The 25,010-nt window shown below is 25.8% G+C and overlaps 1 protein-coding gene across 1 annotated transcript in view; it reads right to left on the reverse strand.

Annotated features, from left to right (window-relative positions):
- LOC148229192 (uncharacterized) overlaps positions 1 to 20,734 on the reverse strand; it is a 67,330-nt gene extending 46,596 nt beyond the window's left edge. Inside the window, exon 1 of the mRNA XM_088198554.1 lies at positions 20,288 to 20,734. Coding sequence (XP_088054680.1) covers positions 20,288 to 20,603 — 316 coding nt within the window. The 5' untranslated portion in view covers positions 20,604 to 20,734. The remainder of the gene's footprint in view (positions 1 to 20,287) is intronic.
- Positions 20,735 to 25,010: the final 4,276 nt, after the last annotated feature.

The following is a 25,010-nucleotide window of genomic DNA, read 5'->3' on the forward strand; positions in this document are numbered from 1 at the left end:
ATATAGCGGCGTACGTAGATTCAAAATCAGTATAATTTTCGACGTCATCATTATTTAGAATGCTTTATCCGAGGCTTTAGTATCTGTTAGGCGGAAATATCCGCCGACCCTTGCCTTTGCTTAATTAAATACTATAAAACGCCGCTTTTGCTCAAAGTTTTATTTTATTATTTGTAAGAATTCCGCACGTGACAAGTGCAGGTGTATCGAACAATTAAAAGTTGAACTAAGATGTACTCGATTGTTCTTGACAAACATAAGTCCGTCTACATACGTATCTACACTTTTTTTGGGATGCATTTTAAGAGATAAGATTTTTAAATTCAAAATCAGTATAATTTTCGACGTCATCATTATTTAGAATGCTTTATCCGGGGCTTTAGTACCTGTTCAGCGAAAATATTCGCCGACCCTTGCCTTTGCTCAAGTAAAGCTCGCGGTTTTTATGCACGTGTTTTGGTATTATTGAACGTGTGCTCGGATACGCAATATTGTTTGTTTACGCCGACGAAAAAAGTTAATGTGCTGTTAATGTTCTTTATATGTAAGTAGAAAAATAAAAATAAAATAAATCGAAGAACGCATTGAGTCGCTTTGTGAATGAAATGGGCAGTAAACATTTATTTATTTATTGTCAACATATCATAGACTTGCAGAAATAAATATTTTACGGATTTTTATTCAAACTACTAGATACATTTTCAGCACGATAGACTAGTGGTATAAGTCAGTTAGTAATACTAGGTTCGATTCCCATATGGAAGCTATTGTTTTACAATTTCTTTCGTGTCTAGGATATCGTAAGTTATGACTTTTATATAGCAGTAATTTTGACCGACCATACCAAATTGGGTTTTCCTAGATGTTCCTTATCTTGCGGATGAATATTATTATAAATAATTAAAAATTAAATTATACAACATTAACTTTGTAAGCTATAATGATAATTTACAACTTTGATTTTAGTCCGATATATGCACTATGCACAGTTGTTGATTGTGAATACCCTATACCTGTCATGTTGCAATTTAAAATTTACGATAGATACATAATAAATTTTGCTAATACAAAACCATTTAAAACGTTAGCTTGCATAACGATTACTATTTATTTTATTATTAAATGACTGTGAATTTAATGAATGAGTTTTTAATTTGTTAAATAAATACACATTAAAATATTTTTAAATAGTTCAAAAGTTCTCAACACAAAATTTTTTTCCTTTTTATTAATTATATATTCGGTACTTTAAAGAATAAAATATTTACATTGAGATTAAGCTATTCTGGTATATGTATATTTAACGCTTATACTAAATAAATATATAATACCTCGCCTTTGTTATATAAACGTAATGAGTCTTTCAATTAAACTACCTCTTTGCGAGGCCATATAAACATTTGCGAGTTGCGGATATTATCATCATCTCGGCAATTTTAAATATTACCAGTATGCGACACGATCATTTATCTGTCAAGTATTGTACACGAACGTTCAAGGAAAACTCAATTATAAACATGATGTATGAATCAACTATCTAAATATTATTACGTATACAAGCGATATGGATTTAATTATTATTTATTATCTTAAAAGCATTACATTTGACAACCACTGAACCAACGAGACCCACATACGCTCGTCATCATCCAAGATGACATCTTGACGGAAACGGTTTTTGATTGTGCAATTCATTACAATAATTGCTAATAACAGTATTTTCACACGGAGACTCGACTCTCAGTGCTTCCACACTAACTGAAGCAATTAACTCTCGGCGCTGACTTACTTATTATTTTTCGTTATACACACCATATCAATAATACGAGCGACCGTTTTGATTTGCATAAGAAACCGCGTATTAACCCGTCGACTTAACGGCCTGGCCTTGTTGCGTTTAACGCCACGAAACGGCGCTTAAGCGCAATAAATTTAACTATATAAATATGAGCATGGATCATGTATGTATGAAAATAAAACGACTTATCGCGGGCTAAGCCGAGGGATCGAGGCTTTAGAAGAGTCCTTTTGAAGCGTGGTGAAGTGAAAAATTGCCATAAATGGATTTGCTCTCTGCGTAGACACTGAGATGACATCTCACGGGACGTATCAATCTTCGTTCATTCATGAAAATAAAATTTTTGTTTGAATATTCATATGTTATTTCATGCTTCGACTCACACGAGTATGTTTGTGTTTATAATGCTACATATATTTTTGTGAAACCGTGCCTTATTTTTCTGTAATACCGAAATAAACAGTGGGTCATGGCATTGCGATATATTATCCAATACAACACAAACTTTTTTGTGGCAAAATAAATAAACAACAATTTAAATAAATATTAAAATATTTATTAAACAATAAAAAATATTTAAATAGTAAATATTAAAGTATTTAATAAACAATAAAATTCTCAACGTTTAGTTGCTTTAATTTATTTAACTACTTTTTTGTATTGGTATGATTTAATAATTTATTTGAACATTTGTTTAATATTAATTTTTTATATATTTTCTGGCTTTTGTGTTTTTTTATAAATCAATTTAGAGGCTCTTAATCTTTTTTTATAAAATTGATATAACATATTTTTTGTTATGTTCTTTAATTTATAAAAAAAAATATTATTTACACATAATGTTTTTTATTTATTATTTCTTCAGTTATATATGTGGGCTACCTAAAAGCAGTGAAATATCGACCGCCGTACATGTACGGCGATACCGTTCAAAGAGTTAATACTGCAAAATGTGTAATTCTTATTAAAATTTTGCTTGTTAAAAGTGCAAGAAATCCAAGTTAGTTATATTTTTTGATAAATAATCAGAATCTATAAAATATACTGAAAGCTTAGAGTAAAAAAATGCAAATGATATTTTACTTCAGAGATGTTACGAAGTATGTAAACATGTTTATATTTGCGTAATATATTTTGACTGCATAAAACACGATCATTTTATAGAGGGACTAAGTACTATCGGGATTAATTGAGGGAGATCAAACAGATTGTCGTACAGGGATGTGTTTTTAATTTATATTATGAAACCATATTCAAAGAAGCATTCCAAAGACAAACATAATAAAAATCAGCGGAGAGATATTCGTTATATTGATAACACGAGCGTTGACTACCTTCAAAGATCCCTGAATAATTTAAATAAAGAATGTTTCAAAAAAAGCCTACGAATAATCATCGATAAAGCAAAATATATGGTTATAAGAAAGCTCCCCATGGGCCCACTAAGCTTATTATTAGAGAGGGCAAAACATTTTAATTTCCTGGGTAGTTGGGTAAATGTCGAAATGAACCCCTAAGTCTAAAATAATTAAATTCGTAAAGTGCTACTCAAAAATAATGCAATAAATAGACTGAAAGTAGTTATAGGCGTACACTAAAAAATCCATGGAGTCTCAAATGACACAATAGAAAACAGAGAAATATATAGCATTGAGGTCCAAAATATGAGCTTTTTTAAACTTTAATAATGGGAAAAATTGAATCGGAAGAATGATAGATGATAGCAGAAGAAGTGATTCATGCAGATAAGGATCGAGAGGTCCTTGGAAATAATCAACAAGGTGATCACAAACGTCTGGAATCGAATATGACACCGTTTGTTTTTGTAGCAATGAAGTAAACACAATCAACAACTAATAAATATTCAGTGAGAAACTGCACTTAAATAAAATATATTATATTAATTAGTTTGATTCAATTAAAATTATTCATCTGCGAGATAAAGAAAATATAAGAAAAGCTAATTTAAATTATATTCACATATATCTAAATCACTAATTCCGATCTCCCAGATAAAAAATAAATTAAAAAGCACTATGTTCCATATTGCATTCGAACAGAGTTTTCGGGTATAAATCATTGACTTATATTACTAGTCTTTTGTGCTGATACATGTGCTATTAAAATCTCATCTCTTAAAAGGTGTTCCAATAAAAATTTTCTATTAGATAATAAAGTGTAGATATGACTTATAATAATGTTGTCAATGAAAAAAATAGCTAGTAAAAATATAAACGCAAAGTTTATAATTATGAAGTAAGCTAATTTACACTATATGCTATGCTAACTAGTTGTATTTTTATTGGTGGAATATATAGACTTTGGTAATTATTATCAAAATAATAACTTAAATTAGTTGCTGTAATGACCTAAAATATATATAATTATTAATAAGAAAATGCTTAGTTACAGTACAACTAAAAAAATATATTCACTGAATCGCGGACTATTTACGATACCCATGAACCCTAATATTGGTACAAATAATCCTGAAAATTCAGGATTAGTTTTTTTGTCAAGATCTATCGAATACATCTTAATGCAAATTTTAATTGTTAGATACACCTGCACTTATCACGTGCGGGATACTCACAAATAATAAAATCAAACTTAAAATGATAATATATATATATATATATATTATATGTATAACGTTTTAATTTTTTTATGCATATTTAAAAAAAATGTGTTAGTTCAAACTAAATATTTTACATATTATTTTATAAATGTTATTTAGAATATAGTATTAAAATATAAATTTATGTTTATACAAATATTAATTACTGTTAATTTTTTTCCTCTCCCAGGATCATTTAATTGTATTCCTTAGTTACAACTGTATTTTTGAATGCAATATTATAGGTTACAATAAAAATTGGTTTTCTTTACTTTCGTTTATATTGTTTAAATATTTGTATGTTTGTCTGTTTTTTCCAAGATTTAACTTAGTTACAACATGAGTTAAATAAAAATAAACAGTTGTTTAAACAAAATATATAGAATTAAAAATTTTAATCTAGATACGACAGTATTTTATTAATATTAAAAATCTTATATAAAATATTAAAAATCTAGCAACATAAATACTACTTTTTAAGACTTTCTTTTCTCAAAACCACATTTTTAAACACGTTTATTTCTATATATAAAAATGTCAAGAGTACCTTAACTATTTTGATTAGTAAATGAATGATTACTAAATATTATATGTATTTAACAAAAGTAGGTAAATATTATTGTTGATTTTTATATTACAATATGATTTAATTTAAATAATCATTTAATTACCTACTAAAATTACCAATCAATATTAAAACTATAATAGACATAAAATAATCTAGTTTTTGATTAGTTATTTTTTAAATTTAATTAAAACAAGTGGATTAACATCATTTGGGGTTGGTAGTTATATTATGCTGCTATACATTGGATTCATATGTGTTTGAGGCAACGATTCTGAACGTGTTTATTACTAAAATAAGTCACAATGTTTTAGACTTTAGAGTACAAGTACATATTATTGTTGATTTTATTTTACTATATGATTTTATTAAACGGTCTTAATTTAATTTATTTATTTAAATTAAATTAAAACCATCATGCTCTAACAGGTTACCCCAATGCGTCACAATGGTCGAAAAACAGTTCACAGAATTATTTCAATATACAAAAACATATAATGGACAAAGCATAAGCTACTTCTTAATCAGCTAAAATATTAAATTTACTTAAAATAAGTAGATTATCAGACTAAAAATATTTATTCATTTAAATTAAAAAATGAATTAAGACCATCGTGATTTAATATGTAACCCCAATGCGTCACGATGGTCAAAAAACAATGCATATACAAAAAAAATATAATAGACAAAGCATAAGCTACTCGTAAATCAGTTAAATAATTAAATTCACTTAAAATAAGTAGATTATTAAACTAAAAATATTTATTCATTTAAATTAAAAAATGAATTAAGACCATCGTGATTTAACATGTTACCCCAATGCGTCACGATGGTCGAAAAACAATGCATAGTATTACTGCAATATACAAAAAAAATATTTGACAAAGCATAAGCAACTCGTTAATCAGTTAAATAATTAAATTCATAAAAAATAAGTAGATTATCGGACTAAAAATATTTATTTATTTAAATTAAAAATTAAATTAAAACAGGTAGCCCCAATGCGTCACGTTGCGCAAAAAATAATATATAGTAAAATTTCTATACACAAAATAATATAATAGACAAAGCATAAGCTACTTCTTAATCAGTTAAATAATTAAATTCACTTAAAACAAATGGATTATCAAACTAAAAAGAGCAAGCAATATAAAAATATTTATCTATTTAAATTAAATTAAGATCATTGTGACCTAGCATGTTATTCCAATGCGTCACAATGGTTAAAAAACAATTATAAAAAAATATATACATATACAAAGCATAAGCTACTTGTAAATTAGTTAAATTATTAAATTCAATTAAAAGCAGAGTTTATGGTTGGTAGTTCTATTATGCTGCCGGTGAATTTTTATCATTAAGTTGTGAATACATTAAAACGATCTAGAAAGTATTTTTTAGGAACGCAATTTTCATTGCTTTTGAGATTACAATAATTTGCTTAGTGTGGCAGGATTTTATTTGAGAAATGTGTGCTTCTCTCATGGTAATTTTTTAATCATTTATAACAATAAATGATACACGTATTAAGTAAGCTAAGAGTGTGCTTTTTAAACTATTAATTTGCAATTGACAGTACTTTTATATGAGACATAAATATATCTACTACGGGAATAATGTAATATTAAAATAGAGATTTTTAACACGTTCATGCCATAATGTGTTTTTTTTATTATTAAAAATAATTTCTTTAGAAGAAAAAAATATTTTTTACTAAAAAAAGTTTTTTAAATGAAAAAATATAATAGTCAAAAAATTTATTATACCGATTGTTATGGATTATATTTATTGTTTTATTTTTTATTATTATTATTATGTATGCCTTTATTGTTTTAAAATAAAAAATCATATTTTTTAATTCGAAAAATAGTTCAAATGTCTTTAACTATCATTGACTAAAAGACACTACATACCGATTCAACCGGAGATAAAATTACTTATGTCTGTTTAGTTGTTCAAACTTAATCGTAATTATAATTATATTTTTTCATGAGCTCTACTTTTTTCACATCATACTTTCGATTAAGCACGATATAGCGCAAATTCTGAAATAATAATAGAGCAACGATTATTACGATCCACATACAGGCACTAATGATACACTTTAAATCTGTTTTCATTGTGAGCGATTCGCATCACACGCATTTTTATTGACAATTAGATTGAGGAATGGCATTATCTCGAGTTTACGACTGAAAATGTTGCCGCTATCGTTGCCATGATCGCGATTCCGACAATCAAAGCCCACAATCACATGTCGGTGCGCTTTTCCGACACAAAACTGTAAATCGGTTTCGTGTCTCTACCACCATTCGGAATTCCACCATTGTGACGCTCCGGTGTGTCTCACGACAATAACTAGGAACACAACAACACACTTTTCTATCCGGAGGAGATAAGAATCGACGATTGGAGAAATTGATTCGGACACCTTTCCTTATTTTATGAGAGTTTTATCTAAGCAATGGTAATAGACAGGTTTATAAAAATAAAATAATATATATACTAAGATTCTATTGAAGCGTAGAAGAAGTGTATAAAATAAATATTATCAAAGTTTAAATATTTCCGTCAATTTAACAGCTTGTTCGCGTCGAAACTGAAAATACAAAACGCTAACTTGTAACGCCTCTAGATTTTAACTGCGATACGAGCGCGACGAAGCGAACGTTGGTTTAATTAATATAGAAAATTCCTCAATTTCATAATTTTTATTATTCGGAAACATCGTTTCAGATCCGCTGATTCTTCATCACAGCAATAACGCATATTTAATCTGATACTTGACGTTAACATAGGAATATAGCCTGAGTTTGAGTCAATTATCAGTAAAAATTTTCTCTCAGTTATGTTTCATCTCTATGGGCGTTAATATTAAACCAAACGCTTGGAATGCAAATAAATGTATGATAAATAAAGCGGCCAATTAAAATCAGGCGCGTTTTCCCATGGCCGCGCGTTTAAAAGCGATAAAACGGTATATCGGTTTAACGCGAAAAAAATTAATACGTATAATATTATATGTGTGGTACGAATCGCAATCACGACACGTATATCTATTATACAGTATTGGTACCATTGCAAAATTATACGCTTTTAAAAATAATAATTTCACGGCTAGGCGTTTAGCCACGATCGCGGATCTGACAGTAGCAAATCGGCGACATTGGTTTGATATAAAAGTGAAGAGACTACCTTGAATTAAATTCGGTTTCCTTATAAATAAGATTTATTTTAATTTTATTTATTTTTGTAGTCACAAATCGCTTCACTTTCAAGATCATTTTGTTAGATGGAAAGCATGAAAAAAAACAATTCACATTCGCAGTGAAAATGTTTAATAAAATATATATTTTAGACTAATCTAATATTAGAGCTATTTAATAGACATATTAATGTGCGTGGCTAATACATTCTTAAAACAACTAAATATTTTATTATTATTAAAAACGCAATTAAAATCGGGTTCGTGTTTTAAAATATTATTTTATAAATGGAGACAGAATTTTAATGCATTATTATATTTATTGTTTTATATTTTAATTATTATGATTAGTTATTTATATTATCATAAATATGAATTGCGTGCAATTTCTTGATAATAACTGAACTATTTAAAAACAAGTATTATATGATATTTTTTCAGGCAAATCCGGCATTGAAAAGTAACACAACAAAATTAATTTTGCCTAAAAAATGCGTTAGTTACTGTTTTATTGATCTATATATTATGTTAATGTTATGAAAAAAAATTGTTTTATTTCCAATACCATACACTACATTTTTCATTAAAAACTTAATCAGCTACATTTTTTTATATATATATTTAAGCCGAGAAATAATACTATTGCATTCATTTATATTGTTTTATATTTTAATATTTTTATTATAGTTATCGCAAATATTTTGTATAATTTATTAAATACTATAATACAAACTGTTTGATTTAATACTAGGTTATTAATTTTGTCAGTCAAATGTGGTGATGAAAAATAGTATTTAACAAAGATAAACATTATTTAGATTATTAAGCTAATTTTAAGATTATTCTTAGAAATAAATTATCAGCTACATTTAAATATATTTTTAACCCGTTGCACTCCAAAGACATTTTCAAACGTTTTTAGCAATTCCAATTTTGGAGTTGCTAAAAACGTTTGAAGAGGGGAAAAAATCAGATTTTAATATATATGTATATATATACATATATATATAAAAGGCGGTTAAAATTACAATAACTCTTAAAAATATATATTGCACATTTATTTAAGCATTTAATTTTTAAAATGAATTGTAATACTATTTTGTATTAAAGAAAGCTAGTTTTGCAATAATACGTCGTTTCTTATCTTTTTTTCGGACTTTGGGGTTCTGATTATGTTTTTTTAGATATATATTCTAATTAAAATGCCCCGAATATTTACGGGAATAAAATATTTTATAAAAAATTGTAACCAGGAACAAAAAGCCCGTAATTAAAAAGCTTCCATATTCGGAACATAAATAATTCTTATATTTAAGATCACACTAAGAAATTTCATTTTTATATATCTAATTGTTTTGGAGCTTCATATAAAATATTCATATTCACTACATTAAAATTAAATTTTTATAGTTTAAAATATCCTTTTGGACTATTAATTAAAAAACCCACTAATTTTAATTTATAATTAGCATTGAAATGTAAGTATATTCCGAATAAAAATATTCTTGGTGATATGTCTACCGAGAGATCCTAGCAGACCATTTTTTATTAATTCTAAATGTTGAATGAATACGTATTTATCTCTATTTAAACCAAAACCATTTTCCAAAATAATAAAATAGATTTAAATTATTAAAGAAACAGCTGGAAAAAAATGTCGAGCTAAAACACTGGAGCTGCTAGCAAAACAACCGATGTCGATTCCACCTCGACATAGATATTATTATTAATATTAATATTTTAATATTATAGAGATCTAAGTAATAAGCAATTTAATATTAACTGATTTTATTAAATACTTTTGGTAGTCAAATTTGGCAATGAAAAATCTGCATTTAGATATTTAGATAAAATACATTATTAAGCTAATTTTTAAAGCGACACTCCTTTTTTCATTTTCAAAAATATACTATTACAATATTTTTTGAATATATAATAATTTTAATGCACTATTATATGAATTGTTTTATATCGCTATTATTTTTAATAATTATTATTATGAATAATTTCATAAATAACAGATTTAATAACACGTTATAAATTTGATCAATCAAATGCGGCGATAAAAATATCGTACTAGAAGTACTAATTAGAAAATATAATCCTTACTTTGAGGTAATAAAAATATATTATTGGGCTACTCTTAAATGCGTCAGTCAATACAGAAATATTTTAGTAAATCTATACATTACGTAAATATTATAAAAACATATTTTTATAAGATTTTACCTGCCTCAATTTTTTTAAATTTTGCAGTGGTTTTAATTGTGTTATTTATGCAATATAGTATGATTTTAACCCTTTGCTTGCCAAAATCTAAAATATTGGATTATGCTATTTTTGCGAGATATGTTAGCTATATTTTATATCTCAGACTTTGATCAGAATTCGTTATTTTCAACTAAAAATGCAAAAATTCAGTTTGAATAATGAACACATGTTCATAAATACATCATTTTATTTCTTTATGAACATGTGTTCAAATAATATAGAACAAGACAATTTAGTGCAATTTTAAAAATAATAAATTGTTTCATGGTTTTTTAAATTAAAAAGATAAAAAATCCACATTCCACAGCTACACAATATTAACTGAAAAAATATGAGTAGTTTCTGGAATTTCGGCAATCACAGCGTGTTTTTTTAATATATTTTTATAGGATAAATTTAAGAAAACAAAAAATTGACAAGCAAAGAAACCCATTATAAAATAACGCTTACGTTATTGTAATATGCAAAGAATAGAGAAATAATTCACAGCTGTGTTTCTAGAGTTAATCGGTTTTTGTGTTAATCAAAAGTAGGTAGTCTCTAACTTTAGAATATAATAATGACATCAATATGAAATATGACTTAATAATCAAAATATAAACGAATACATAAGAAACGGGAAAATATTCAGGTTAAGATATTTAGTTAGAATTAAAAATTTTGAACTAGAAAATTTACAAATATATATTGACTAACTGAAAATGACCGACTATTTTTAAAATAGCAAAAAACTGCAAATACAATAGTTTGCATATAAAAAAATAATTAAAAATAAACCTACATGTGCTTAAAAAAATATTGTAGCTAATATTATCATACTTGATATTTTTAAATAATAAATTATGTGCATACTAATAAAATATAAAACATGTCTTATTTTTTTAAACATTGCTTCAGGTAGGTATTTTTCTAATCCCTCTACTTTTCGATCCTCCATCGCAATGTAAACGTCTATTCACATAATAAATAGCACGTCGAAAATCGTCGAATAGCTTAATAACAGACTGAAAGTCAACAATTCACAGAAGTACTATGGCATAATAGTATATAATATAGTCAACGGGTCAACCGAAGATACTTTACCAATTACCGATATTATTATTTAAACAACGCCGCCAGGTTAATGCCGATCGGTTAGCGAGCCTTTTCATGGCCTATACTTTGTCAAAGGGGGTCGAACACACCCCCACCCAACCCCCTAAACAATTCACCCTTAGGCTAGTACAGAGCGTTTTGGAAAATCACAGACCTCGTATAATAACAAATTATATATTATTTCGGCTCCCGAATGCATCGGTAAAGAGTTTGTAATGAGAGTAAAGAGGTATCTTGCTATAGTTGGGTTCGGTAGATATATCTAATATTCTAATGAAACGGTCGTTTTAAGATTTTGAGACGCTTAAAGCTGTGTCGGTCCGTAGGTGAAATTAGCATTTTAGATCTATTACAGAATGTATATAATGTACACTGGATAATTTGTAGTTGTGCACGGTTTATCAATCTGAATGGATGGTAGAAAAAAATGTATGGATGGACGGCTTCCTGTGTTGCGTCTTAAAAAATGTAGCTAATATATTATGTATCTATTTTAAAATGATAGAATAAATTAAATATAAATCCTGGATCACTTAAAAGATCTATCTATATTTTTTGGCAATTTTTTTCAATAAGTAAAATTACTATCTGTTTAAAATTTATTTATAAATAAGAAGTGTGTATATTTAATAGTATTGTATTTTATGTAAGTTTTTAATGAATAAGTAGAATACAGATTACTTCACAATATATTTGTTTAATTTACATAAAAATAAATTAATCGCCAAAAAATATTGCAAAATTGTAAATTCCACAATATTTCTAATAAAAATAAAAATTTTAATTCCAATAAAGAAATAATTACATATATAAATATATTATTTTATATTCAATCGTATAATTGAAACAGGTAGATATTTAATTAACAGCCTCAATTAAAATATATGAGCGTTCAATTATCATTGAAAGGGTAATAAATTCTGTATATTTATTATTTTACATGCACTCACATAGAACACAAAACTCTTATAAAATGTTTGATCGTGTAAAATAATTATTAACACTATTATATGCAAAATGTGCATCGTAAAAAATATAATAATAAAATCGATTACATGTGTGTGAGAATCGAGCCTCGTGTGTATGTAAAATATACCGACATAATATATGTAAAAGTAATTACACGCACACATACACATGCTTTATAATCATGTAACACAATACGGCGTTTAAAAACGATAAATTGCTCAAGTTTTAAGTGGGGAAATTTGGAATTCCCTATGGGGTGAAGTGAATATAGATGATGGTCTCCCTATGGAGTTTGCAAAGTTTTCATCTTTCTCTTTTGAAGAGTATCAAATTACAAGATGAGCACAATAGTCATATATAGCTGTATGGAATGAAACAATTAATCGGATTCGAGTCGCTGATTAATTCGATTTGTCAACGAATCCGGACCTGGTTTTATTTTTAAAGGCGCGGGAACAGAAGCCGGTACTTGGATAAAATATGCTTCGTCATTGTTCTTGTTATGGTTAGTTGATTAGTTATACACATGAGAATCATCGATTGGATTAAGATATGGGAAAATATGATATTAACATATTTTATTTTTATTAATAAATCGGATTTTATGTTTTTTTAATGTGTACAACGTTTCGCTAAAACAATTTAGGCATCATCTGGTGAAATTATTTTTGAGCAACAAAAAAATTGTTTAATAACATAAAACGCAGTATTAAATTTAATTTATTATTTTAATTCTACTATTACATTATTTTGCATTTAAAAAATTTAAAAAATCTAATTTATACAAATAATCAGATTTTTTTATACTAAAATATATAAAAGTATTCAGATTAAAATCTCAAAATATATAAAAATCTGTTTATAAAAATTTTAATACCAAATCATCCTAAATTGTTATTATAATTAAATTAATTAATTTATATTTATCGCTGTTTTGAAATTTTGCAAAACTTTAATTTTAATACAAACATATTTATAATGTATTATCATGTATTTTAATATTTTATAAAATTTATTACCAAATTAACAATCAATAGTATAAATTAACTGTAAGTGTTCTATTTGTATTACTAATTAAAAATGTAATTTATAAGTAATGCAAAATATTGCTGTATATGAAAATTCGAGTATTTTTCGTAAAAATATTACAATAATGTTTTCCATTTTTTTTATAAGAAATTCAGCAGACATTTCGTTTAAATATCATTAATAAATTAAGTTTTAAGATTTATTATATAATATTATAAAGCAATAAATTAATATTATTATGTAAAATCAGTGAATACAAATAGTAACTTAGCTGCTTAAAAATATTGTTGTATTTTATCGAAACTGCATGATAATATTATTGTTGTATTTTACAAAAAAGTCAATATATATTAGGCCATTTTAACAATTTGTGTTTAAACACTTATTTATGATCAGTTAGAAAGCAAATTCTAACAAATCTATACTGCTTATAAAAATCTATAAGGATCTAAAATAAATGTGACTAGAAAATATATTTTTTTAAAAGATTAAATAAAAGCTATGTAGATATAAAATATGTAATTTAACAGTAAATATGTAGGAATAGCTTAAAATATTGTTGTATTTTATAAATACAGTATATTGCCATTCTATAAATTATGCGCTTTTTTATTACATATTGTATCTTTAAAATGCTAATTATCAGTTTCATAGCAAATTTTATTAAATCCTTATCACAAAGGCACGTAGCGTTTTGTCATCAATTCGCGCATCTCCTTTGTATAAATAGTATTTTTCACTAATGTTGAAAAGATAGAAGGTGACGCATGCTTGTAAACATTAGAAAAAGTAGTAAAAGTCAAATTAAAATAAATTATTTTTAAATCAGAAACTTTGGATATAGTGTGATTTAAACTTTTTTTTCCTCTTGTATTTTTATATTCAATTATTCGTTATTTTGTTATTTTTAAAATATAATATTTACTAAAAATATAAACCCTAAGTGACAAATTTAAATTTAAAAAATAAAAATATGCGAATAATAATCACATTCTGGATTTATTATATTTTGCAGTTACCAATTGCAACCCATTTTTTTTACCGATATTACAATGGACTTCTAATATAAGAGGGCTGATCAAAGTATATTCAAACCAAATTTTGGTCAATAGGAGAGTGCAGTGGAAACGCTCTTTACCGAGCGTTCACACTGCGACAGCGCCGAAATTGCTTTTGACGTAGATTTTTGCTTTCTGAGAAGTGATAATTGTTTTTTGCGATCTCTTATTGGGCAAAATTTGGTTTACTTGTAATATTGTTATATACAATCTTAATATAAACGCTTGATAATCGAGCGTTTTTATTGCTTTTGACCTGGACTTGAAATTCACTATATGGCAACACTGAGCAGCAATGAAAATACGACTAATTATCAGGTAACTATTATGAATAGATATTTTTAATTCTTAATTAAAATATTTCGCATAAAATGCATTTTCAGCAAATATGGCGCAACGGTGACTATTTTTAATATTTATTTGTAGCATAGAAAGTTAACTCGTACCTATTATTATTTATTCAAGAAATTATATTACGGTGTTAAAACTATTATATATAAAATTCCACCCGCTTTTGGCAGCCCTAGGGGTACCTCAAAACAGTGAAAGATCGACCACCGTACATGTACGGCGATACTCTTCAAAGGATTAATTGACCTTGTTGGTCATGTTTAAAATATTATGATCAAGTACAAATAACAACCAAAACAACTCTTTGACAGCACGCTCTCCAGGGTCCATCTCGAACTCTGGGGTCGAGGGTCTGTTCCGGTGGCGGCGACGGCATGTGGTGTGGCATGGCGTGCATGTCCGATACCAACGGCCGTCGCCGGTTCGTGTCCGCCGCCGGCAATTAACAACATTAACAATTATAATCACCAGTTCTCTCCCCCACTTCCTGTGCACCGCAGATTTACCGCAGATAGCGTTTTGTAGCACCGACCGGACAGACTACCCGACCGACCACCGTTGACATTTTCCCTCAAAACGTTACGGAGTATCAAGTACGAAAATAACACACAAAAAACAATGAATAAAACTAGATCGCATAATTGTTGATTGTACAATGTGTTAAATAACGCATTAAGGACACAAATATGTTTTACATATTTCAATTATACAAAGAAATTAACCATCGCATAATATGCTTAAAGCATCAAAAACCAATTGAACTTACTTATAGATTTTTTAAATTGAAATTTAAAATCAATATATTTGTGGACATAGCTAAAAAAATAAGTAAAGTTTCTCTTCTGTCTATATATGTCCGATTATACACGACCTTCCCTATTGTATTGTATACTTCTCAGAGGGGCCGCATTTAAAACATTGTGTCATTAATTTCATGTATTAGAATTGCAGAAATGATGGACTCAAAGTAAGTAAACGTGTCTCGAATTCAGGATTCTTTTAATTTAATTCATAAATATTTTAAAACATTAGTTGAATCGTTGATTTTTTTTCGGAATGCAGATACCTTTTGGTGCTAAAGTGCTTTTTATAATTTAAAATGAACATCATACTCTATATTTAGCCCATAGAAATGGATATCTATTTTCTTAATACGCTGTCATTCCATGCTGCTCTGTTGAATGGCAGCTATGAGGAGCTGGTCAGATTTAAAAAATAATTAAATTATTATTTTATGCTATTGAATTTTTTACCGTTATTTTTTTATTTTAATAAATAAGTAAATAATACAAATTACATAAAATAAAAAATAATAATAGATTGACTCTTTTATAAAAGTGCAATTTCGTTGTACTACATTTATTTTAGATAATATTAATCATCAAATTACTATTTAAGGCATTTATTTATTAAATAATAATTACTGTATAAACATATAGCTGCAGTATATTCATTTTTAATAGCCATCAACTTCTAAATTGGTCTGAAAACAGAAAATTGAAAAATAATTCTGATGATGAATAATAAATTGAAGACGTTGCACAAACGACGATGAACGGCACGAATTAAATACATTTTAGGAATTTTATTTAAAATAATTCAAATATTAACAAATTATTTTCTAAATAGAAAGAAAAGTTTTATTAAAAAGCTTCAGATTATTTTTGTGTGACTTACAATAAATATTTTGCAGGAGTTGTTAAAAATGAAAACAGCAGATTTTGCCTTGAATTGTCCCGGAATATAATTCCTAGATATTTTTATCTAGAGTCCCGAGTATTTCAAAACTAATAATAAATATTTCGCAGTTGTTCGCCGGTCGAAATATTAGTGACAAAGGTAGGTATGTATTTGCTTTTATTTGTTAGTAGGGTCTAATCGAAGGTTATTAGATAACCGATAGACAAGATCATTAAAAATCTGCATTCATTGTCAATTATTAAATGTATATAATTTTAAACTTATTTTTTTTTCACAGATATTGAATATAAGTTAACAAATATAAACTGTGTTTTTGAGTGTACTAATATTTTTTATGTGATACCTTAGACAGGATTTATGAGTAAATAATTTAATATATAATACTATCATTAAACCATACAATTTTTTTAATTTTATTAAATAAACTCCTGTGTTTAATAAATTATTTTTCAATTAATTATCATTTATCCTTCATCTGAAAGACTGTCATCAAAATAATAATTATTGGTATCACATTTCTTAATTATTATATATTAGATCAATAAATAGATTTAAGTTATAATTTACGATTTGCATAAATTAAAATTAGCAAATTATATATATGCGCAATATTGTAAATATGAATTACTATACAAATATTCTTGTTTTTTAATGATATCTCTGCAACATGTAAAAAAATGCATAATTTTTTAGTCAAGCATATAAAACCCGACAAATTAAAAAATACTAATTTAAGATTTTACAAATTATTTATAGTAACATGAATAACAGAATAACCACTTTGTTAGATAATAAATCAAGGACGTTGCACGAACAACGATAAACGGCACGCTTCAATAAATTTAAGAAATTGCGTTTAAAAAATGTTTAAATAGATTTTTCACATCGTAATAACATTATAAAATAATAAATTGAAGACTTTGCATAAACAATAAAAGCGTTTATTTGATTATTTAATAGCACAAAAATCTGTAAAATCTGTTATTAGATTGCATGTACAACAACGAAGGGCACGATTTAATAAATTGAAAAATTGTGTTTAACAAACTATGTAATACTTTTTTATATCTATAATTCGATGGGTAATATAACAATAATGTATAAAATTACGTTATTAGATGATTAATTAAAGACGTTACAGAAACAACGATTAACAGAATGTTTTAATAAATTTAAGAATTGCGTTTAAAATAACTTCAAATTCAACAATTCGATGGATTAATAATACAAAAATAAAAAAAAAAGATTTTGCAGCAAAAACGATGAACGGCACGTTTTAATCAATTTTAAAAAATTAAAAGAGGATTTTATATAGATACTATTCATATCTATAAATGGGTTGATAATACAAAAAACTATCTAATTCCGTTATTAAGTAATAAATTGCAAACTTTGCACCGATAATAATTAATGGTATGCTTTAATACATTTCAGGAATAACGTTTATTTTATTTCCACATCTTTAATTCGATAAGTTAATAACACAAAATCATATCTAATTATTTTATTAGATAATTAATTGAGGACGTTGCACGAACAACGATGAACGGCACGTTTTAATAAATTTAAAAAAAATAATAATCAGGAGTTTTAAATAGGATTTTAATATTAAAGTAATAAAATAAAAAATTATATAAATCCGTTATTAGATGATGAATTAAAGACTTTGAACAAACAACAATGAACGGCACGTTTTAATAAATTAAAAAAATTGCATTTAAAAGAATTTTTAATATCACAATAATTGAAAACTATACAATAACAATGCTTAAATGTATGCTTTAATACATTTGAGAAATAGCTTCTAAATTTTTTTCCATGTATATAATTCGATACGTTAATAACATAAAATCATATCTAATTACTTGATTAGATAATCAATTGAAGACTTTGCATGAACAACGATAAACGACATGTTTTAATAAATTTAAGAAATCGAGTTAAAGAATAGTTTAAAATAGATTTTTTATATCTATAATTAGATGGGTAATACAACAAAAATCTATATAATTCCGTCATTAATGACGAATTAAAAACTTTGCACAAACAATGTTGAACGTCATATTTTAATAAATTTAAAAAATTGAGTTTAAAATAACTTATTAATAATTCAATGGGTTAAAAACATAAAAACCTATATAATTTACGGGAGATTTGGTACCAAAACTGATAAACGGCACGTTTTAATAATTTAAAAAATCTATTGAAAAGAGCTTTTAATTTATTATTAACATATATAATTTACAGGGTTAATAACAAAAAAATGTATCTAATTATGTAATTAGGTAATAATTTGAAAACTTTGCTTTTCTATAAGTTTTCTATATCAATAATTCTATTAGTTAATAGCACACAATAATATCTAGCTTTCTTATTAGATAAATAATTGAAGACGTTACACAGACAACAATGAACGGCACGTTTTAATTAATTTGAGAAATTGAGCTTAAAAATGTTTTTAATAGATTTTTATATCTATAATTTGATGAGTAATATAACAAAAATCTATATAATTCCGTCATTAGATGATGAATTTAAAACTTTGCATAAACAGCGATGAACGGTATGTTTTAATAAGTTTAAGAAATTGCGTTTAAAATAACCATTCAATAATTCAACAAAAAAATACTAACTAATAGAAGATTTTGCACCAAAAATGATGAGCGGCACGTTTTAATAAATTTATAAAATTGCATTTACATGAGTTTTTAATATATTTTTCATATCTATTATTCAAAGAGTGAATAACAAAAATATATATATAATTCCGTTATTAAATATTTTTTTATTTATTTTTTATTTAGATAATAGTTTAATAATTTAATAATAATTTAGGTAATGAATTAAAGACGCTGCACGAATAACGAGGAACGGTACATTTTAATAAATTTCATAAATTGTGTTCTCAATAATTCGATGTTTTAATAACACAAAATCATATATAATTCCATTATTAAGAAATAAATTGAAAACGTTATACAAACAACAATAAACGGCATGTTTTAATGCATTCGAAAAACTGTGTTTTAAATAGTTTTTTCATATCTATAATTCAATGGGTTAATAACACAAAACTCTATGTAATACCGTTATAATATAATAAATTTAGGACGTTGCACGAACAACGATAAACAGCACGTTTTAATCAATTTATTAAATTAAATTTTAAAGAGTTTTTAATAGATTTTTCATATGAATAATTTGATGGGTTATTAACACAAAAAAATCTATCAATTATTAGGAGAGGGAAAAACAAGTTTTATTTAACAGCTTCAGAGTTTTTGCGTTAATAACTTGCTCAATTATAGTTGACATTTAGTGGTATTTAATTTAATTTTTTATCACATATAAAAAGTAACAATAATTTTTGTTCGTGCAACGTCTTTAATTGCCATTTTGTTAGCATCATCATACATTGTACTTATTTTTTAACTAATTGATTTTACATATTATTAATATCCTAATGGTCACATATGACGGAAATGTATGTCACTTGTCTTTCAACCATATAATTGCACGTTTAAAAATCCAGTTTAACGTAGCGAACTCATCCTGGCGTGTAAAACCTTGAGAGGTAAACGAGTTATATTTTGGTACGCGATCGCGGGAGGATAATTATTCAACTGACCATTGGAGCAGACGCTGGAGTTGTCGTGGTGACTGGAGTCAGAATCGGTGTCGTCGTGCTGCAGCCGGTGATGATGCTGCAGCTGCTGATGATGGTGATTGTTATGGTGTTGGAGATGTCTAGCGGCCGGCGGTTCGCTCAGGATATCCGTGATCATGAACCTGGACCTGGTGGCCGCGGGCTGTTGCGATCCGGGACTGGGATGAGGCTGCAGCGAAGGTTGATGCTGCGGCTGCGGCATGCCGCTCACCGCCCTAACCGTCATCGGGCCGTGCCCCACCAGCTTCAGCGCCACTTCGAGCTGTTCACTTTTCATACAAAAAACAGTATATCTCAAAACGATACGACTCGTCGCTTGGCGCGCGGCAGAGACCCATCGACCATCGTACGATTCGCGAACGATGCAGTGTTCGAACGGAGAGCACTGCCCCACTCCGCGCTCAGAGTTCGACTGACGCGCAGAGCTTCAAACGCTCCATCCCCCCACTTTCGGATTGGAGAGAATTGAGCGGTGAGGCACCGACCAATAGGAGAGAGGAACGAATTAGCGCCGACCAATCGCAACTCGAGAGGGCAGGGCCGCGCCCTAAACGTAAGGGCGTTCCCGAGCTTTGATTTCAGCGATGGTCCAGCGGCGGAGATCGCTCCGTATCTTGGTGTCTCGGTTTGGGAGATTGCCCGAGCGCAATTTCGGATTATCGCATTATAATTGCGCAAGTGTTGAACGACGGAGAAAAAATATAAAGTGACTTTTTGTGCGTTTGGTGTTTAATCTGTATCAAATGTCGTAGTTTTAGAAAAATAAATTGTAGCTATAGAAAACATTGTTGCATGTGTTTGTATTCAATTTTTTGTTAAGTACTATCTTACTCTAATTATTTGAATAAAAAATAATATTTGCGTTTTCCGTTATATATAAAGCAGTTTTAGCAGTATTCATATAGATAGACAATATCAAATGTGCCATCGAAAATTATGTTAGGAAATAAACATAAATAAAAATCGGATTTTATTTATTTTTAAAAGCTCGCTATATATTTGTATTTAAATAAAAGAGGCTTACTAATTTATGTGCTTTTATATATTAAAAAAAAAAAGTTTTGAACAAAAAATCGTAAAACATTTGTAAAATGTAGTAAATAATGCAAATTTTTATTAAACTTTGACTCATGTCTTACTTTATTCATAGATATACAGTAGTGCAATTTATTTGCATAATTTAAAATTATCATTAGAAAATAAATAAGTGAAAAGTTATTTTTTTTAATCAATAATATAATTGTATAATATAATTTCAAAACATACCATAGTGGTATATAACTATTTTCATGTATACAATTTTATTATTAATATAATGGATTAAACAATAGGTATTTTAATTAAGAGAATTAAAATAAAACGTTAATATTTTTAAAATAAGGGAAAAAACTAAAAATGTTTTTACAGTTTAAATAAATCATACATCAAATTTAATAAAAGCTGAGGAACATATTTTTTCGCGAATTAAAAAAAACGCGATTTTATTATAATCCAATAAAGAAGATTAAAACGAGAGGATAAAAATAATTTAAATGCATTTGTTTCAATTATGTTTTTAAGCTAATGACAATTAGTAAAATAATTCATTTGTTTTTATACAATTAAAGATACATATTTTTAAGTAAACATTATTTAAGGTGAAAAATAACTTTTCTAAAATGTTAAAAAAAATATATTTTTTTATTTATTATTTATTAAAATTATGAATAAATTTATTATATTTTAGTGAAGGAATTGTGTTAAAAACTGAAATTTTGATCATAGTCAAAAATAAAAATTAGCTATGTTGCAATAGGTAAAATATAAATAATTTTTACCTGATAAAATTATCTTTATTTGCATTTATACAATTAAAGTTAAATGTTTTATACAGAAAAAATTGCAAATCTATTGAAGCTTTTTAAAAAGAACGAGTAAAATTTGATTTTAACCACAGGTGAAAATCAAATGTCATGCAATTGGTTTAAGATATGATTTGATTTATCTAATCAAAACATGTTTTATGATTTATTTGCTTTTATATAATTTAAGTTGAATTTTTTACATATAAAATATAAAAGTTAAATTGTATAAATGCAGAAAAAATATAAATTATAAAAAAAGTAGTAAAAATGTATGGATTATTTTTTTAAATACGTAAAACCTAATTATATTAAAATATAATAACTAAATATAAGTTTATATGCAATTACATAATATCTTAATTGTAGTAAAAGAATATAAATAATGAATAAACTATATTATTATTGTCAGTAACTGTTTAAAATAAGCACGAATAATTTTAAATAAAACTAGAGATGTACATAAATAAGCTATAGTGCAATTGCTTATTTGAATATATGTAATTAATAATTAAAATTTAAAACAAAAAAAAGTAAACCAGTTATAAAATCTATTAAAGTTTTTAAATATTTTATTTAATATTATTATAAAGGAGCTGTTTAAAATAAGCACGAGTAATTTTGATCAAAACTAAGGATGAAACGCTTTAGTGCAATTGCTTATTTGCATTTTTACGTAAAGGTAAAACAGTGGTAAAAATTAGTAAAAAGTTTAAAAAATAATTTGTAGTTATTTCAATTATAAATAAATTTAATAAAAAACTTTTTCTATAAATAAAAAGTAAAAAATAAACTTCTGTTACGTAAATTAAATTGTATATTTTACCTTATAAAAGTATATAGAAAAATGCATGTTTATTGTACTAATAATAAAAAACATGTTTCACGGAAAAAATGAGTAGAATATAAATAAAATCTAGTAGAAACTTATTTAAAATAAGTTAATAAAAATATTAGTAAAAGTGTTAAAACTTATTTAAAATAAGTTTTAACATTTTTTTTATATTTATGTGTGACTTATTATACTGTATTTAAATAAATAAGCTGTGTTGTAAAAATATATATTTTAAGAATTAAATATAAACTTTGGTGCAAGATCTGCTTGTTTGAAATTTTTAGTAAATTTTGATAAAACAAATATTTTTTATTAATGTGTTTTGTTAAAAATAGTTTTTTTTATAATTTAATTTTGTAAAAAAAACTTTAGTTTAATCAGTGCAATCTTTTTTTTATTTGATAAAAATATTTTTATTGATTTATTAGAATTTATACAATTGAATTATCGTATATGTTGTACAAAAATATTTGTAAAATATGGTAAAGAGCTTAAAAATATATATCTTAACAAATATTTTTTAATTATGAATAACTTATTATATTGTATATTAATATAGTAAAAAAGATGTGAACAAAAGTAAAGATATGCTTTTATCTGATAAAAATGTATTCAATGATTCATGTGCATGTACACAATTAAATTTATTCTTTGTATAAAAACATACTAGATAAAATATTTGTAAAATACAGTAAAAATATTTTTTGATTATGAAATAACTTTACATACTCTTATAAAGAATCTGTAAAGTAAACTAAAAGTGCTTCAAATACTTTATTTTTATTTAATAAAAATATGCAGAAAAATTATTAACATTTACATAATAAATATTTTATACAAAAAATAAACATGTAAAATATTTTTGAACCCATGTTTAAAAATATTATTATGCAGATTTATTAAAACAAATTTGTTTAAAAACACACTAGTTCATTTGAAAACCTTAGTTTATAGGTTTCCTTAAATTATACTTAATTCATTATTAAAAATAAGCTGTTTTAAAAAATAAATAAAACAGTAATTTTAAGCAAAACTGATCATAAAAAATGGTTTAATTGGTTTCAATTTTTTTTAATGTTATGAAAATATGATTAATGATTTACATGTCTTTATGCAATAAACATTAAACGTATTTTAAAGAAAAAATCATTTGTATGAACACATTTTATATATATTTAAATTTATGGATAAACTTGATTCATGCAATAAATAAACATTTTTGATAAAAGATAGAAGTGACTATGTAAGAATTGGTTTAAATTAGGTTTTTTAATAAAAATATTTTCACCTTCCCTCAATTAACAATAAACATTTTATACGAAAATAAGTAACACATAAATATATTTATACGTATTCTCTTAAAAATTATTCTATTCTTATAAATAAGCAGCTTAAGAACCAATATATATTTTTATTAAATTTAGTTGGTGCAAATTATAAAAATGTTGTATACGTAAAAATAATATAACAATTTTAATATTTGTGAAATATAGTAAAAATGTAAAGACTCATTTTAGTTGTAGTCAAACTTTTTGCGTAAGTATTAGTACAAAACTATTAAGTAAACTGAATATATTTTATTTTCATGTCCCAATATTAAATTATTATATTATTTGTTATAAAGTAAATTCCTAAAACTAAGTTCTTTAAGAGCAATAATAAGCCTTCATATACTCTTAATATTTTTTTTGTATTCAAAATAAAATTATTATCTTATTAACATTTAAATAAGTTAAATTTAATTCTGTAGTTATAGTTAATAAGTATTAATACATATTGTATAATAGTAATAGTTTATATAAATATATAAAACAATAAGAAAAAGCATTTTATTATTATTATAAAAAAAATATTTCTACAATTAAAATAAAAATAAAAACAAATAAATAAGATATAGAGTGACGTTAAAACTGAAACCCACCCTTTACATTATCTAGCACCCCTCTCAAACTCAAACGCTTTTCACAAAAGCATCATTCCCTAGTGACCCAAATTGAGATCATAATTC

The sequence above is a fragment of the Plectrocnemia conspersa genome, unplaced genomic scaffold (assembly GCF_051122295.1).
Source record: "Plectrocnemia conspersa isolate PC_06_02 unplaced genomic scaffold, ASM5112229v1 ptg000011l, whole genome shotgun sequence".
Taxonomy (NCBI): Eukaryota; Metazoa; Arthropoda; class Insecta; order Trichoptera; family Polycentropodidae; genus Plectrocnemia; species Plectrocnemia conspersa.